At 50.3% G+C, this 17,218-nt stretch overlaps 1 protein-coding gene across 2 annotated transcripts in view; it reads left to right on the top strand.

The window, feature by feature from the left end:
* Rbfox1 (RNA binding fox-1 homolog 1) overlaps positions 1-17,218 on the top strand; it is a 297,876-nt gene that overhangs the window by 150,124 nt on the left and 130,534 nt on the right. For both annotated transcript variants that reach the window (XM_042698275.1, XM_042698276.1), the window contains exon 2: positions 15,078-15,326. In XM_042698275.1, coding sequence (XP_042554209.1) covers positions 15,078-15,326 — 249 coding nt within the window. The remainder of the gene's footprint in view (positions 1-15,077; positions 15,327-17,218) is intronic.

Genomic DNA, 17,218 nt, shown 5'->3' with positions numbered 1-17,218 from the left:
AGAAAACTGCTGTGGCTTGAAGTGGTAGCACGCCAGCCTTGAGCACCAGAGTCTCAGGTACAGAGCCCAGGCCTTGAGTGCAGGCCCCAGGACTAGCAAAAAAAAGAGAGAACAAAGTCGTGTATAAGTGTCCCCAGTCACCATTTTATCCCCTCCCTGGCTGAACTGTGCTGGTACTGGTGAAGAAGATCATGGTTTTCTGGTCTCCTCAGCTTGAATAGACTACCTGTTTCCTCTTTTTTGCTTGTCTCTTCTATTCCTAGCGTTTGAGTTGCTTCATAGGCAAAAGTAAGACCCTGAGTACAGTTGAAATGATCATCTTTTCTTCTTCCCATCTTCCTCCCCTTCAAGAGTTGAATATTAGCCTATGTCATTGTTGCACGGGTTCTTTGATTTAACCGCAGTGTGATGATCTCTCTCCCTGTGCACGATGGGACATTTTGGGTCATCTCTGAATGAATATTCTGGAAAACAGACCTGGGCCTCCACCATTAAGAACCTCAGAACCACGTTCTCTTTGGATCTCTAGCTTTACCTCAATATTTCGTGGGTCCTGGATCTCAGAAAGAAAAAAAAAAAAAGATGGTGCTTACTTTTTCTTGCCTGAAATCTGCCATTCTGAGCGTGAGATATTTGCCCACTAGTTTACACATTCGGCTGGTCTTCCTGTGTAGTGTTTTACCAACCATTTTTTATTGTTTTTGACCACTCTTCAACCACATGCCTAAGCTTCTGTCCTTCTAGAAAGCTGTCCTTTGCCAACCCTTTTCTGTGCTTTGTATTTCTGCCCTCCTGCCACATGCTCTTAAAAATCCCCGAACTACCCCGAACTCTGCCCTCCCGTCAGTATGGCGGTACCTGGGATATGGCCTCCTTGCTCACCATTCTGGCCCCCATACCCACCATCGCACTGGCATCGAGCAGAGGCCTCATCTCCACTGCTGACGCAATTACATGCAGTTTGTGTTCTCGCCTATTTGAATACCTTGCTGCCCTTGCTCCCTGGCAGTTCCTAATTTCATTTCTTCCAAGTCCAACTATAATTCATTTTATGACAGTCCCCCACCCTCATGCCCTGGGTTGTTTTGGGTTTTTTTTTTTTCCTCTCCAGTTGGCAAACTATTACAGGCTGAAACTTATGCAACACACAGTGAAAGACAAGGTCATCTTTTATCATCGTTGCCTGTTACAGTAACCAGATCAGACATCTTTCGGCAAGCGAGGTGAACGCAAGCCAGCCGATATTTATCACGTCACACACCCGATTACAAAAAGTGGAAGGGCTGGAGGGAAATCTGAACGGTGCCTGTGAAGGGGTGCACACCCTTCGGGAGCTTGCAGTCTTTTATTGAGAGGCACGTGACTTGCTTGTGAAGAAATGAGACAGTTTGAAGTTCACTCCGATGGGTGGCCTTGTGGGTACATTAGAAACGTTCACGTGTGAAGGTAACACCCCAGATGTGGTTTAAAGGATCAAATTCTTTCTCTTCTTATATTCCTTTTCCCTCCCTTGAGTAGCTTCTCTCTGGCCTACCAGCATTGTGGCATTTGCTTTTCAAGCTCACAGAATGGGATGATCGTAGATGTGCTCATGTTTGCCCTCCTGGTGAAATCTTCCATGTATGATGTTCTGTCCGGTGGCTCTAGGTCTTTGCCACCATGAACCCTACAATCCTGGGATCTATGGATCACTATTTCATAAGTCCTGTGACTCAGAAAATAACGGTATTGCTCTCTTCCCCCCCACTCCCCCCCACAACCCCATTGATTCTGCTACACTTGAAATGAGCTATTACTGTGTAATACTAGCAGAGCTCTGCCTCCTCCAAGCCCCAGGATGACTTCTAACTTAACTACCCAGATGTGTATGGCTTCAGTAGCTAGACGTAGTTCAGCATCTTGATTGTGGAAGAGTTGGGAGAAGAAGGTGACGTGGGGGGGGGGGCTGTCTGTCTGTCTGTCTGTCTCTTAATGGCAGTGAGACATGAGCTGTCTTGGTGAGTAGAAGACACTGAACCCCACTAAGGTGGGTTTAATGAGATACTGTGACCATCCCATCCACAGTGGAAGCTTCCATCCCTCCTGGCGACTTTGTTCAGTTTGTTCAGTGACTCCAGCTCTTCGGAAGCACATTGTGTCACCTCCGACCCCACCCCCGCTCCAGCCCCCACGAATGGATCCACACCCTGCTTTAGAAGTGTGCGGGTCTCACAATGGATGGGATCCATCCTTTCTGTTTTGGGAATTTCAGTCCTGTACATTTGTCTTGAATACGGGTTTGACGCTGATGGCACCCTGGTGGTGGTACGGAGCCTGGCTTCCCTCCTCCCTCCCCATTTTCTTGAGAAAAAACGGGGACTGGCGGGAAGGAGATGAATGGGGAAGGTCTCTTTAGGATTGAGATTTACTCACCACCTAGACGGCGAAGGATCGTTACCGTGTTATCATTTTAAATGTGTCTCTCTGTTCCTACCCTGATGAAAACAGGGTTTGTTTTTTAACCACTGTTTGTTTCTGTGGCTCAATTCTCTATCCATTCCTTTGGCCTTTCTGCTGCTCAGTGCTGCCAGTGGCTGGGAACAGCACCAGCCGTCACCTGGAGGTAAAAGGGGGTCGTCGAGGTAGGATGGTGTTGATGGGGAAATCTCCACAGCCACTGAGCTCTCCCAGATGTGATTCCTGTGCCCTCCACAGGGATCGTAGTGATGCTCTGGAGTGTGTTTGTAGGGTGTGGACCAGTGTGTTGTGATTATGCAAGAGAAAATAGATGAAGGCAACACAAAACTCTCTTCTGCCTTTTTTTGAGGGAGAGGGAGAACTTGCTGTGGATCCATAGTTCTTTGCAAATCACTATTAGAAATATTCATCGTCATCAGGTTAGGCGCTAGGGTCAGGATTGCAGTGGGACAGATGTCACTGTGCCCTTGAAGTGACCTCTGACCACATGTTTAGCCTCTCAAAGCTTCTCCCCTGTCAGATGAAGACTACAATTGTGTCTACGAGGCTGTGGGCCGCCCTGGGGGTACTTCCATGTTTACAGAAGTCTGTATCAGTCATTAGACGACTCTTGTTATCAAGGCTAGAGACCTGGCTCAAGCAGGACCAGCAAGCCAATTGAGTGTGAGGTCCTGAGTTCAAATCCCAACACCAGAAAGTTAAATGTTTTTAGTAGCATTGTTGTCATGAACATCATACGCCCCCTTTGAGTTTGGGTCTGAGGAGGGCATGGATGAGAACTTCTACTCCCCATGTTTGGGAGACTTTCTGGACTTGTCAGGATGTCTTAACCAGCTCTTGTGGTGGCGTCAATCCTAGCCCTTCCAAATGTCAGTGTTCATCTCAGCCCACAGAGGCCACCAGGAAGAGCCAGCTTTGGGAGGAAGATCTCAGATTTAAGAATGAGTTGTATCATCCAGGCACCAGTGGCTCACTCCTGTAATTTTAGCTACTCAGGAGACTGAGATCTGAGAATCGTGGTTCAAAGCCAACCTGGGCAGGAAGGCCCATGACATTCTTACCTCCAATAAACCACCAGAAAACCGGACGTGGCGCTATGGCTCAAGTGGTAGAGCGCTCGCCTTGAGCTGAAGAGCTGAGGTACAGCGCCCAGGCCCAGAGTTCAAGCCCCACGACCCAAAAAGTAAAAACGAAACCAACAACAACAAAGAATGAGTTGTACCCAGGGGCTGACTTTTGAGGAAGCAGTTTATGAATATAGTACCTCTCCATTGGTGTCACCCCTTCACACTCCCATGCGCCCCCCTGAGACCCACCTCTTCCCTTACTTTCCTTAACTTTGTGGCATAACCAACGAAATCTATGAAATCTCCACTGTGTTCTCCCCGCGTCTCCCCTCAGTCCCGCCCCCTTCCCTCTTGCCAGCTCTTCTTTCCTGGTGCTGATTTCGTTGGGCTTCGATTCTGTCTTTAGTATGGTAGACACGAGGGAGAGCTAAAGTAGTATTAAACTCCTTCAAGTAACAGGGTCTATTCATACCCACACAGAGCTGCCATTGTTGGCCTTTGGGTATATGGGTATGTGGGTGGGGGGGGATAGGCTGGGGTTCTGTGTGAGTCAGAGAACTCCTCTTAAGGGCAGGTAGGCAGGGAGGAGTTTGGGATTCATGTTCCAGTCACCAGAGTATTTTGAATGCTTGTGTGGCCATGCGCGTGTGTGTATAGATTGTGTGTGTGTGTGCGCGTGTGTGTGTGTGTGTGTGTGTGTGTGTGTACCCTTGTGACACCCTGCAAAGCTCGCAGCTACCATGGTAAAAAAGGGAATGAGCAACCAGACAGAGGAAGTTCCGGTACTCAGGGAGTTTGCAGTCTAGTTGAAGATAGGCAGAGCCACGCGCGTGGCGTGTCAGCGTCTGGTGAGGCTTGGAGCAAGACGAGAAATGCCCTCTTTCCCTGCGGCTCCAGAGACGTCAACGTGTTAAGAGACAAGCACATCTCCCTTTGAAACCATGGCCCCAGACGCAAGCCCCTCTAGGATCTCTCCCGGTACGGAGGAGCGCCGACACTGCTTCATTGCCACTAACTTTGTAGGAGTGGAGGATAAACGTGGCCTGCCGCTCCACATGGAGAATGAGAGTGGAACCTTCTGCAAACACAACACCTCGTCTCCCCGCAAGCCCGCAGCCCACTCCCTGGGCCTGGGGTTCTGTCAGCCCAGGACAAGAAGGCTCTGTCCACTCCGAGCCTCCCTGTGGAGGCCATGAACGGCAGACAACCGCTTTCCCAGGAGGCTGTGTGCGGTGGGTCGCTCTTTTCCTGGCTGATGGTTTGCTGGGATGAATTATGGCCCCCGGGCCACGTCAGAGGTCTTTCTGTGCATGGACCGAAGCCAGATTGCTCTTGAACCCATACCCAGCTGTTTAGGAACCCAGAACCCAGCCCTCCCCCGGTTCTGAACACCCAGTGCCGACAAGCTGTGAGTAGGAGAAGAGAGCTGACCTCCTTGAAAAAGAGGAGAGGGTCGAGCTGCCAGGGAGTGGCGAAGTGAGGGAAGAAGGGCGGAGCCTCGTTGGCTCTCGTCCTCATTGTTTACAACAATGATTGGTACATAGTTGGTGTTCAAGAAAGGATGGACTTCCCATCAACCAGGATCATTCCACCACCTCTACCATCATCACGACCATCGCTCACATCTTCATCCTCACCACCATCAGCTGATATCACCACTGTAAACACCGCCATCTCCACCACCACCACCATCATCATCACCACCACCTCCATCATACCACCATCATTACCACCACCAGCACCACGACCACTATAACCACCTCCATCACCACCACCATCACTGTCATGAATACCTCCAACACCACCATCTTCTTTTGGCATGGATTCAATTATAGGAAGTGTTCCATAGGAGCAGATTCAATTCAAATTTTAATTCTTTTACTAATCTACGCGTTCTTAAACACCAGGGGATATTTCCTGTAGCACCTCAGTTTTCTTATGCATAAAGTACGCTGTCATGTCTACCTTGTGCACTGTTCATAGAAAGGACCTGACCCACAGCAGATGAGGGCCCAGTGAGCCTCATTGTTTTCCAGATGGACCAGAGAGGGCCCAATCTCCTCCCCATACAAGGACTTGTGTGTGCGATGAAGGAGTCTCTGTCTAAGAGTTATGTGGGTTGCACAAGGTCCATGGGAGGCACAGTGGTGACAGAACCTGGGGGTTACCTAGCACCGTCTTTGTTTGTCTGTTTTTCACTTAGGTTTAACCATGATCCTTCAGAGGTTTTGCATAACTAACCAAGTCACCTGCATAAAGGTCTTTACAAAACAATGTCACCTCCTCTTCTTCTGTCCTGTTCCCGTGTAGTATATTTGACTTGAAGAACCTTCGTGTAATGATCTCCATATAGATTTTATACTTCAAGAAATCTCTCACACACCCAACACACACACACACACACACACACACATATACACACACACAGAGTTTGAAAGATATGCATTTCCATTTTTGCCCAGGATAGTGTATGAGAATATCCCCAGGGCAGCATTTAATGGTGCCTAAGGCTGTGAGGCTATAGATCTGCTTCAGAATTTGTGTCTGATTTGGTTTTGAAGAATCTCTGGGTAACTGAATGAGTGAAAGACCGTGTTAGGTTGCACAGATGAAAGATCTGTGTCTAATTGTATCCCTCTGATTGTCTCTGCTCAAAACTCTGTGTTCATCATTTCCCTAGAGTATTTGTTATTCCTCCAAGGAGACTGGCCATCTCCGGTCTTATCACCATCTTCCCAAGTTAAAGGATAGAAAGTGAGCTTTGCAGCGGGGCAATAGCAGCTCACACCTGTCATACTAGCTACACAGGAGGCTGAGATCTGAGGATCATGGTTCAAAGCCAGCTCAGGCAGGAAAGTCTGAGAGACACTTATCTCCAATGAACCACCAGAAAACCGGAAGTGGCGCTGTGGCTCAAAGTGGTAGAGCGCTCGCCTTGAGTGAAAAAGAGCTTTGAGACAACACCCAGGCCCTGAGTTCAAGACTGACGACTGGCAACAACAATAAAGAGAAGGAAGGAAGGAAGGAAGGAAGGAAGCAAGCAAGCAAGCAAGCAAGCATTGACCAGAAGGGGAGAAAAATAAAAAGCTTTGGGCTCTGGGCTGTGGTTGCTGTTCTCAATTGCAGAGCTAGAGTTTCATATGAAAGGACCCTGGGGCCTCTTGCTAAGCAATTCAGAGAAGGAAGCCAACTTATCCTTCGAAGGAAACAGAATGGCTGGTATTTTATTCTAAGGCTGATTGCCTACTGTGTTGGAGGTACTCCTAGAGTATGATGGGAAATGAGAAATCTGAGGCTGACACAAATATTGTTTATCGGGTTTGCTTCCCAACTTAAGGAAGTTGGGACAGGAAATAAGTCACACAGGGATTCTTTAAACCAGAGCATGTGAGGCAGGCCGAAAGGAAGCTTGAATTCTTCCAGATAGGTCTTCAGCTCTTCCCCCATCCTCTCTCATAGGATTTAATTACAAGTGTAACCATTTCCAAAACTCCATCCGTGCCCTTCAGCGGAGTTGGATGGATCTTTTCATTGGGAGAGAAGGACCAAGAGGTAAAAAGTAAAAGCCAAAAGTTCCAGAGAAGAGCACAGGGTATAGTGGCTCCTGCCTATAATCCTAGCCCTAGGGAGGTAGAGAGGGAGATCCCAGTTCAAGGCCATCTGAGCTACAGAGAAAGACCTTCTCTCAAAAAGGAAATAGTTCAAGGAAAGGTAGAAAGCAAGACTGGTGTACTTTTCCTTCCCCACATTTATAGTGAGATTTTTGTGGTCAGCTATTAGTTCTTTTACTGAAAAAGAAAAAAAAGAAAAGAAAAACCGATGTGAGCCTTTGGGTCTTTCTTAGGTCTATAAAAACAAGATGAAGCCGGGTGCTGATGGCTCACGCCTGTCATCCTAAGCTACTCAGAAGTCTGAGATCTGAGTATCATGGTTCAAAGCCAGCCCCAGCCAGAAAACAAAAAATCAAGATGGTTTGGAATTTGGCCGAATGTGAATGGAATAAACCCATATGCATGAGTTGACAGTACCCTAAGTACCTCGTGTGTGTGTGTGTGTGTGTGTGTGTGTGTGTGTGTGTGTGTGTGTGTGTGTGTGTGTGTGTGTGTGTGTGTGGTCATGTGACTTTTCACTTTTTTCTTACCATACCCCTCCATCATTGTCACACTTTCCCAGCTCTCTTGAAGATGCCTGGTACTTGTAAAACTGATGTTTTACTGCACCCCCTTTGGACCACTTCTTAAAGGCAATTAAAGATCAGTTAAAGAACTGGATCCTTGCAGCAGAACCCTGACATTTTTCAAGACAGACCCCATCACACAGAAACAAAGGCTGTGGTTGCAAGCAAGGCAGCCCCCCCCCCCCCCGCCGCCCATCTAAGATCAGCCAGTCTGCCAAGCAGCTGGATTGGGGAATCTTCCTGATCGTAACTTGTAGTATTTTCAGATGGACGTACAGTTCGCCCCCAGCTCTGTGAGGCCGTCACGCCGACAGGATGTTTTTCAAATCCAGTATATCTGTGTCTCTATCTCCATCTCTCCAAGCATCCTTCAGCCCCCTTCTCCCTCTCTTCTCCCACGACTCTTCAACATTGCCCTCTTGCCTCTTTAAAAAAATGAGAGAGAGAGAAAAAGATAGTAGCAAGCTCCTTGTGGATTTTTTTTATAACTTTGCATACCGTATATTTAGTTTAGTAATGAAAAATCCCAGCTCCAGGCTGTGCATAGGAGAGCATTTCTAATGTTTTTTAAACAGCTATTCATGTAGTCGAGCGCTCTGTTGCGTGCATGTGTGTGTGTGCATGCGCGTGTGCGTGTGTTTTCCTTTTCCTCCTCACCCTCTGCTCAGTGGTGAACTCAGCATCGGGAGGAGGAGCGAGCTGTGATTGACAGATGAGCCAAGCCTCCCTTGCAGGAGAGTCCTGTCAGGGGCTGGTTTGGGGAGCAGTCAGGTGTTGAAGGGGGGGGAGTCTGTCAGCCAGGCGGCTTTCCCTCCCTCCACATTGACACCCCCTGGGCAAACCCACGGGTCCCAGCCCACACTCCCCCGCCTCACTCCCCCACCCCTCCGCCTCCTAATCCAGCCTGGCATCGGGCAGATGTGATGTGCTGCGGGATTTAAACAGCCGCTAAGTTTATGGAGGAGAGCGCGTTTGGGATGGTACGGCAGGTAGGCTGCATTCGGTTTGATTTTTATTTCCCACCGGCAGTCGAGATGGGATTGTGGCGGAAGGACTTTCCTTGCGTTAAGTTCATCCTGACTGGAATACAGACTCTGGGGAAACAGGAATGTCAATGAAGTGTGTGTGTGTGTGTGTGTGTGTGTGTGTGTGTGCATGCACGCGCGTGTGTGCCCTGCATTCCACTCTGTGCAGATCTGAGCTGGTCTTAGGACCAGCAGGTTCAGGGTGTCATTTTGCATTTTTCCCCCCTCCTTGTTCTAACGTCTCCCCGAGGGGCCTGTTGGAGCTTATAGCTCATTTCAGCTCAGCACAAGAGGCTTTCTCTGAAGATGAACCATTTCTTGCCAGGGAAGTAGATCGGTCCCAGCTGCTAAACTAAAGTAAAGCAAACTGTCAGCAAGGCAGGAAACTGCAGACAGCCGTGAATAGTTTCATCCACATTCACTTAGCAAGGGGCCGTGAGGTGTGTGTGGGGGGGGGGGGGGTGGTATATCCCATTGCCATGGCTGCCACTGGCCTTGAATGAATGGGCTGAGGCCATCAGTGGGGTTATGAAATCTTGACAGCTCTCGGACATTTCTTCATTATAATGCTGGGGTTGAATCCAGGAGAGAGCGTCTTTAGGGGAAGAAAGAGAGACGGACAGGATAGAGACAAATTCCCGTGGGAAGGGGGAGGGTTCATTTAAGGAGTGTGTAAAAGCTTAGGGGAGATGCGTGCACGCACACACACGTGCGCGTGCACATATGTACACCCACACATACACAGAGATGTAAGACAATGCTTGATTACTCGGAGTCTACCTGGGAAGGCACACCAAAAATAAAACAAAAACAAAAAATTTCTTTCCTTGGTGAGAGTCAGAGACAAGAGCAGACCTTTTGTGCTCTGCCACGGTTGAGATGTGGTTCGCATCCGATTTCCAGCCAAACTCTTTTGCCAAGTGTATGTGGCTACCGCCCTTTGCTCTCTCTTTAGTTCTTCCCAAACTCCTTGATTCAAATCACCCAGGGTGCCGAATGGGAGCGCAGGGCTGTTTCCTAAACCATATCAACACCAACACCATCTCCTGAGCACCCCCCCCCCCGACTCCCCACATCCCTTAGTATGAAATTTAAGGGTCCGATGTGTTTCCGTGCTGGGGAGGAGAATCTCTGGGAATGTATGTTCGTGCACCAGGCTAAATGGCCAGATTACAGTTGTTTGTCTTAAAATAGCAGCCGTGCTCTATTTCATGCTTCAGTAAAATACTTAAATTGAAATTACTTCTCCTCCCCCCCCCCCCTTTGCTTTTAGGAATGAAACTTGATTGCATGTTAATAATCCTTTTGCTCTCAATCAGCCAGTGAAAATCTACCCATTGGGCCATCTTGAGAGTCATGTCATCATGGCCTTCTGCGAGAGGTCGAACGGAAGGAGGAGTGAGATGTTCCTTCTACGTGCGCCCACGCCGGTGCTCCTTTAGCCATTTGATGTTTGGGGTTGTGGTGGCTTGTCTCTAAAGTAGTGGTACGGATGAAGCTTCCGTTCAGCATGTCCATTTATGAGGACCAGGCACCGTGAGGGGCATTGTCCCTTCCATCATTCCATTATTCCAAGCTCCTGCTCAGACCCGCAGCAGCAAGACTGAGCTTGAAAACTTGAGATCCTGAGCGCCCTCCACCCACCTTCCCCCTCCCTCTCTTGTGTACTTCACAGCTACCCAAGAACATTCTGGCACTGGCAATTGGATGTTAGCTTTGCAAAAGCTTTCGATGCGGGGAGGGGGGACACTTGCAAAGCTATCACCTCCCCTTAGAGAAGGAACACCCCCACCCCCGAGCACCCCCACTCTGCAAGTCTCTGTGATTATTCTATTTATGTAGGGAAAGTCGGGGCGGGGTGGGGGGGGTTGCATGGGGAAAGGAGGCAGCAGCCTCTGAAAATGAGGGAATGTCTGGCCTTCAGAATGCTCCCCATAATTTTTCCTGTCACTGTCAGCGATACAGAGGTGGCTTCAGCTTTCTCCGGGAGCCTGGTCCTGAGCCCAAGATGCGGCATAACCTGGATGTGGGGAAAGGTGCCCTTACCGTTCGTGTAGTTTTCCAGAAATACGTTCCCGCCGAGCTAAGAATCTAGGAACAATCCCTTAGAGAGAGAGAGAGGGAGGGAACAAAGGCATGTCTGGAGCGGAGGGAAGGTGAAAGGTAATTCCATAGGCAGTACAATGATTTTAATTAAATATTAGCTGTAATTAGCCTGAAGTGCAAATGTTGGGAATATTAATTAGGGTCTCCCTGGGGCGGCTGTCGGGGTGAATAAAGTTAACGGTAGGAGGCCTCCCACCAGCATCTGTTGGGGAGTTCCAGGTGTGGGTTGCATTCTAGAAGAGTCCAGCCCCACCCCGCCCCATGTGCCTGGGAAAGATTGGCTAGCTACTGCTCTGGCTTCCAGTGCTTGACTTCTGAGAGCCAGCTCAGCGCCCTGTGTCCGCCTGGATGGCTTTGGCTTTGGTTAGAACAAGGAGGTTTGCTCTGGCTCCGGTGATGCACTTCCGTCCCCGGGGGGCCTCTACTAGAGAAGAGCCTGAAGCCTGGCCTCAGAGCTGACACAGGGTTTCCATGCCTCTGGGTCAATCACCTTTCAAGGGCCCACCCCTGCGACCACCAGCCAATCAGAATCGCCGACATCTGTCCAAGTCACTACCCCACAAGTAAGAGATGTAAACCACCAATGTGGGGGCCTCGGGGGTGTGGGATGGAGAGGGGTTTGTTTCTCTGGAAAACAAGAAGCCACTGCCGCCCCTGTAGGTGCTACTTTGGCCAAAGGAGAGAGAAAGCAGGGTCTGAGTTTGACTCCTGGCTTCTCTTCGGAATGACCTGTACCTGTGGCTTTGCTTAGAAGCAGGATCCAGGCCAGGTGCGGAACGCCTTCCGCTGCTGCTGGGTGACGCGAGAGCAGAGGTGCAGCACGTACAGAGGAGGCGCCGTAGACATCTGAGCTATTGTTTGGGGGGGGGGTGGAGGGTCAAGGGTCAAGGGTGACCCTTCCATGGGAGAGGACTGGCCTTTACACAGCGGCCATCACCAACCTGGCCTCCACCTTCCAGATGCCAGGAGCACTTCCTTCCCCAGTGTGTGCCAAAACCAAACATGTCCCCCACTCATCGCGGGCACCCCCTGGGCAGCAGTACCCACGACAGTGCCCGTCACTCGGCCTGACTTCGGCGCGCCCTCTAGAAGCAGGGGCTGCCTTCCCCGGGAGAGCCTCGAAGCCCGAGGTCCCGGGAACCTGTCTCTCGATGGACTACGTTCTGCAAAGTGTGTAGCCTGTGCCCCTTCTAAGACAGAAAGCTCGCGGTGGAACGGAAAGCAAATTTCAGAAGTGATTCTGAGTCATTCGGTGCGGCAGCCTGAGCTCTGCCAGTCTGCGGAACCCAGCTGGGAGCCTTGGGGAAGACAGCCTGCCCTCCCTTTCTGTCTCTTCCTGCTTCTCTGCCAGCTTTGTGTCCTGCGCTTGTAGCTGATGTGTCCATATCTAACGCTGCTTTGCCAAAGACACTAATGAAACTTCTTCTGCAGGGACTCCAGGGCTAAGTAGTGGAAACTTGTCTGGGCCATGGAGCCATTCTGACGACTATCCATCTCTGTGTCCATAGACAACAAGTGAAAACGTCAACATGGCTGTGTCTCGATAAAACTTTATTCACCAAAACAAGCAGAGGGCCAGATTAGCCCTATCAGCCATTCGCCAATCCTTCTCTGGCTCCTCCTACTATGTCCCCTGCTGCCAACTTAAACCTTTTAGGGAACCCAGACTTCATTTTTTAAAGCGTATAATTAGTCAATGCGCATAATTGTCACTTTGCATCAAGGCCTGCTGCTGGGGCTGGGGAATGCCATGGTGAATGTGGCCTCCTGCTCCTCCCCCTCCCTCTCCTCCTTCTCCCCTTCCACCTCCCCCTCCTCCTCCTCTCCCTCCTCTCCTCCTCCTTTTCCTCTTCCTTGTGTGGCAGGAGCACCCAGGCAAACAACAGGCCAGAGTGCCAGCTGTGTGGAGGAAGGAGCTTTGGATTGGGACTCTGGAAAAAAGAAGGGTTTTCCAGACAAGGGAGAGGGGGAGCATTCAAATAGAGAGAGTCAGTGAGACACGATGTGGCTACATTTCCAATAGAGAGTGCTTGGATCTAAGCAGGGACCCGGCTGCACCCCACAAACACACAGGACAATTCCATTCTTTCTAGGATGTCTCCACAGTGACAGCAGCAGCGTGGACAGATCCTCCACTGCGCCCAGGGCTGCAGGAAATGGGAAGGAGGGAGGGAAGAAGGGAAGTAGGAAAAGGAAGAAAGGAAGGAAGAGAAGGAGGGGAAGGAAGGAAGAAAGGAGAGAAGGATGGAGGGAGGGAGGGAGGAAGTAAGGAAGAGAAGGAGGGAAAAGAAGGAAGAGAAGGAGGAAAAGGAAGGAAGGAAGGAAAGAAGGGAAGGGAGGGAAGGAAGTAGGGTAAGGAAGGAAAGAAGAGAAGGAAAGGGAGGAAGGAGAGAAGGAAGGAGGGGAGGAGGGAGGAAAGGGGAGAAATGGAGAAAGAAAGAAGGAGAGAAGGAAGGAGAGGAAGAAAAAGGGGAAGGAGCCGGGCGCCAGTGGCTCACGCCTGTCATCCTAGTTACTCAAGAGGCTGAGATCTGAGGACCCCGGTTCAAAGCCAGCCCAGGCAGGAAAGTCCGTGAAACTCTTATCTCCAATAAACCCAGAAAACCAAAAGTGGCACTGTAGCTCAAGTGGTAGAGCGTAGCCTTGAGCTGAAGAGCTGAGGGACAGCGCCCAGGCCCAGAGTTCAAGACCCACAACTGACAAAAAAAATATCGGGGAGAGGAAAGAAAGAGGGAAAGGAAGGAAGGAAGAGAAGGAGAAAGGAGGGAAGGGAAGACAGGAAGGGAGAGAGGAAAAGGAAGGAAGGAGGGAAGGAAGAAAAGAAAGAAAGAAGGGAAGGAGTAGACCCTTTGATGGATGTCCAATGGCACAGATTGGGACAAATTAGTCTGGAGGAGGAAGCAGAAAGGAAGGAATGTTTATCCACTTGTGAGAAGGTTTAAAACCCATCTCAAGCTCGTTCTCTTCCAAGAGTCATCTTTAACCTTCTAAAGCAAGGTCCTCTCTAAACAAATGTGTAAAACCCTGGGTGGCAGGGTGTGGGGTGCTGGGCTGAGAACCTCTCCCCGCCCCCATCCTCAGCATGTCTGGGTTGAATTCAGGTTGCATTAGCAGTGTCAGTGGTAGGTGGCCAGGAAGTGCCAGCTCACCTGACATTTTTGCCCAGAGTCATTAGGGAAGGGCTAAAGTCGCATCTCATTGACCACAGACAGTGGAAAAACCTGGTGTTGGGTGGCTCTAATTGCTAAGCCGTTTGATTTCTCTCTGTGTGTATCTCCGCCTCTGTCTCTCTCCCCTTCTTCCGCCCCTCCTCTTTCTGACTGTACAGTTGCATCTTTGGAGAGCATGGAAAATTTGAACCTCTAGGCTGCTGTTTTGCATGCGGGTGTGTGAAGGGTGGAGGAGGAGTTACTGGGGTGGAGGTGGAAGGAGAGAGGGAGATGCTTCTAGAAATGGAAACATGAGTTCAGTTTTGTTGTTTTTTTTTTTTTAATTCTTTTGACTTGACTGTAATTATCATACGGCATGTTTAGGCTATAACTGAAGGATGAATTGTTACATAATACCCTTTAATTAAAAAAAAAAGTAAAATTAGAGTTGGAGTGGGGGGTGGGGGTGGGCAATGTTACCTAGTAGGGAGGGGGTCTGAATTCAGACTGGTATTTTACAGCTGAACGTGGGGAGATGGCCATCCAAGTGGGGTTCGCCACCTGACTCAATGAGACTCTGATTTCCCCCCACTGGCTGATTTCTCCTGGCATTGGGTCACACTCACGTGCATGCACACGCGCACACACACACATACACGCGCGCACACACACACACACCCCACACACCCCACTCAGGGAGGCATTGCTTCCATCTGAATGCCCAGCTGCACGGCCTGCGCTCTGCAGCACCAGCTCCTTGGATTTCCTCTCCCTGGGCCCTTGGAGCACCTGCAGAATCGCAGACCCACGGTCACCCCCAAGATGGGACGGAGGGATGGGGTGACCTTCAGTCCCGGGACACAGGCCCTGGCCTTTTGCACACACGCGCGCGCGCGCGTGCACTCTGGGGGAAAGGGATTGGGGTGGAGTGGAGTGGGGGTGTTCCTGGGCCTCCATCTCCACCTCTGTAGAATGGGGTGGCCTGGGGAGTGGGGTGTCCCCCATCAAAGGATGGGAGGATGGGAGACGACCCCCTCCCCCAGAGGATGCTCATCAGACCAGGCGTGCGCTCACGGCCCGTGTCTCCTCCTGGCAGGGTAACCAGGACGCGGCGGCCGCCCCGGACACCATGGCTCAGCCTTACGCCTCGGCCCAGTTCGCTCCGCCACAGAACAGCATCCCAGCGGAATACACCGCCCCGCACCCGCACCCGCACCCCGCGCCGCCGGACTACACGGGCCAGACCACGGCCCCCGAGCACACGCTCAACCTGTACCCGCCCGCCCAGCCGCACCCCGAGCAGAGCGCCGACACCAGCGCGCAGACCGTGTCCGGGACCGCCACAGTAAGGGGGCGCTGGGGCTCGGGGCCCCTGTGGGGGGGGGGGGCAGTGGGCAGTGGGGGGTGTCAGCCACTCACTGGGCATCTGAGCAGGACCCTGTCCAGTATGGGGGGGGTTGGGGGCTCTCTGGGTGCCTGCCGGACTACACCAAGCCTTCCCACGGCACCACCTCTCCGGTGCCTACATAAATGGTACAAGGAGACATGCATCTCCCCATCTTGTCTGCTGGGGCCTACAAGTTGGTTTTGGTTTTCTCTCCAGTGTCAACCCCAGTGGAATATTTTGCCTAATTTTATTTTATTTTATTGTTGGTCATGGGGCCTGAACTCTGGGCCTGGGCGCTGTCCCTCACCTCTTCAGCTCAAGGCGAGCGCTCTACCACTTGAGCCATAGTTCCACTTCTGGCTTTTTCTGCTTATGTGGTGCTGAGGAATCGAACCCAGGGCCTCATGCATGTGAGGCAAGCGCTCTACCACTGAGCCACCTTGCCAGCCCTATTTGCAGAGACTCGTGGCAAGGGTGGAGGGTGGGGGAGAGGTTTGTTGCCATTGGGACACTTGTTTTAAAGTTGTCTTTCAGGGGTAGAATTTAGCTAAGCACAAAACCCACCTGTTTTTATGCACACGGTCAGCTGCCTTTTAGAACATTGACAGAGTCATGCAACCATTACCCGGAGTCTGACTTAAGGAACGCTCCCAACATCTTTGGCTGTATATCATAACTGGGTGTTGGTGGCTCACCCTGGTGAGCTTAGCCACTCAGGAGGCTGAGATTTGCAGGAGTGCAATTCAAAGTCACCCCTGCACGGCAAAGTGTGCCGGCACCTCATCTCCAGTCAACTAGGAGAGCCAGGAAGCGGTACAAAATTGCAAGGCCTGGAATTTGAGCACTGATGAGAGAGGGAGAGAGAGGGAGAGGGAGAGCGGGGAGAGGGAGAGAGAGAGGGAGAGGGAGAGGGGGAGGGGGAGAGAGGGAGAAAGAGAGGGAGAGGAGGAGAGGGAAAGAAAAAGAGAGAGAGAAAGAATGAGAAAAAAAGAGAGAATATTGTACCCAGTCCCACCCCACTGAAGACCTAGAGGAAAGAAAGCTTAGGAAGGGTAGAACAGGCAAAACAGGAAAGAAGAAAGGCAACTTTTGTCGCTTTATTGACGTCCGGCAGTGTGTACCGTTCCATTAGACTTTCATATATGAATGCATGCACGGAGCTATCACCCATTAGGATAATAGCAAAAAAAAAAAAAAAATCTCCATCGCTTCCAAAATGTTCTTCAGCACCTTGACCTGCTCCTGTCACTTTAAACTTAGTTTGGCTGTTGCTAGAGTTTTATTGCAATGAAAAAATAAGCCATTCTGTGCTCTTTGGTCTGTTTTCTATTACTCTGCATCATTATCTTTAGATTCATCCATATTGTTTTATGTCTTGGTCGTTCACGCCTTTCCATGTCTGAGTATTAGCCCATTATATGAAGGTGCCAAGATTTGTTTCTCCATTTATCTGTGTATGAGTATTAGGGAAATGCAGAGATCATAAATGAGACCGTCTTGTTTCCTTCCAGAAATGATGACATACTTATGCTTATTTCTCTTGTGCCAAAAAAAAAAAAAAAAAGGAAAAGGCAAAGGCTTTCCTTTCTGTGATCTCCTTTTGAATCTTTCTTCCTTGATCTGAAGCTTGGCTGGGGCTCTTTCATTTGAGATTGCCTCCACCTCCCTAGACAAGGACCCCAAGTCCTGCATGTCATGGAGGAAGGAATGGAACTTCAAGGTGGGTTCCTTGGGTGGCTTCCCCAATCTTGGACACAAGGCCATATTTTAACATAAAACGTTAAAATCAGTCTGGATGCCGGTGGCTCACGCCTGTCATCCTAGCTACTCAGGAGGCTGAGATCTGAGGA

Source organism: Dipodomys spectabilis, unplaced genomic scaffold (assembly GCF_019054845.1).
Source record: "Dipodomys spectabilis isolate Male_0828 unplaced genomic scaffold, ASM1905484v1 ptg000231l, whole genome shotgun sequence".
NCBI lineage: Eukaryota > Metazoa > Chordata > Mammalia > Rodentia > Heteromyidae > Dipodomys > Dipodomys spectabilis.
This window is presented reverse-complemented; position numbering and strand designations above follow the sequence as displayed.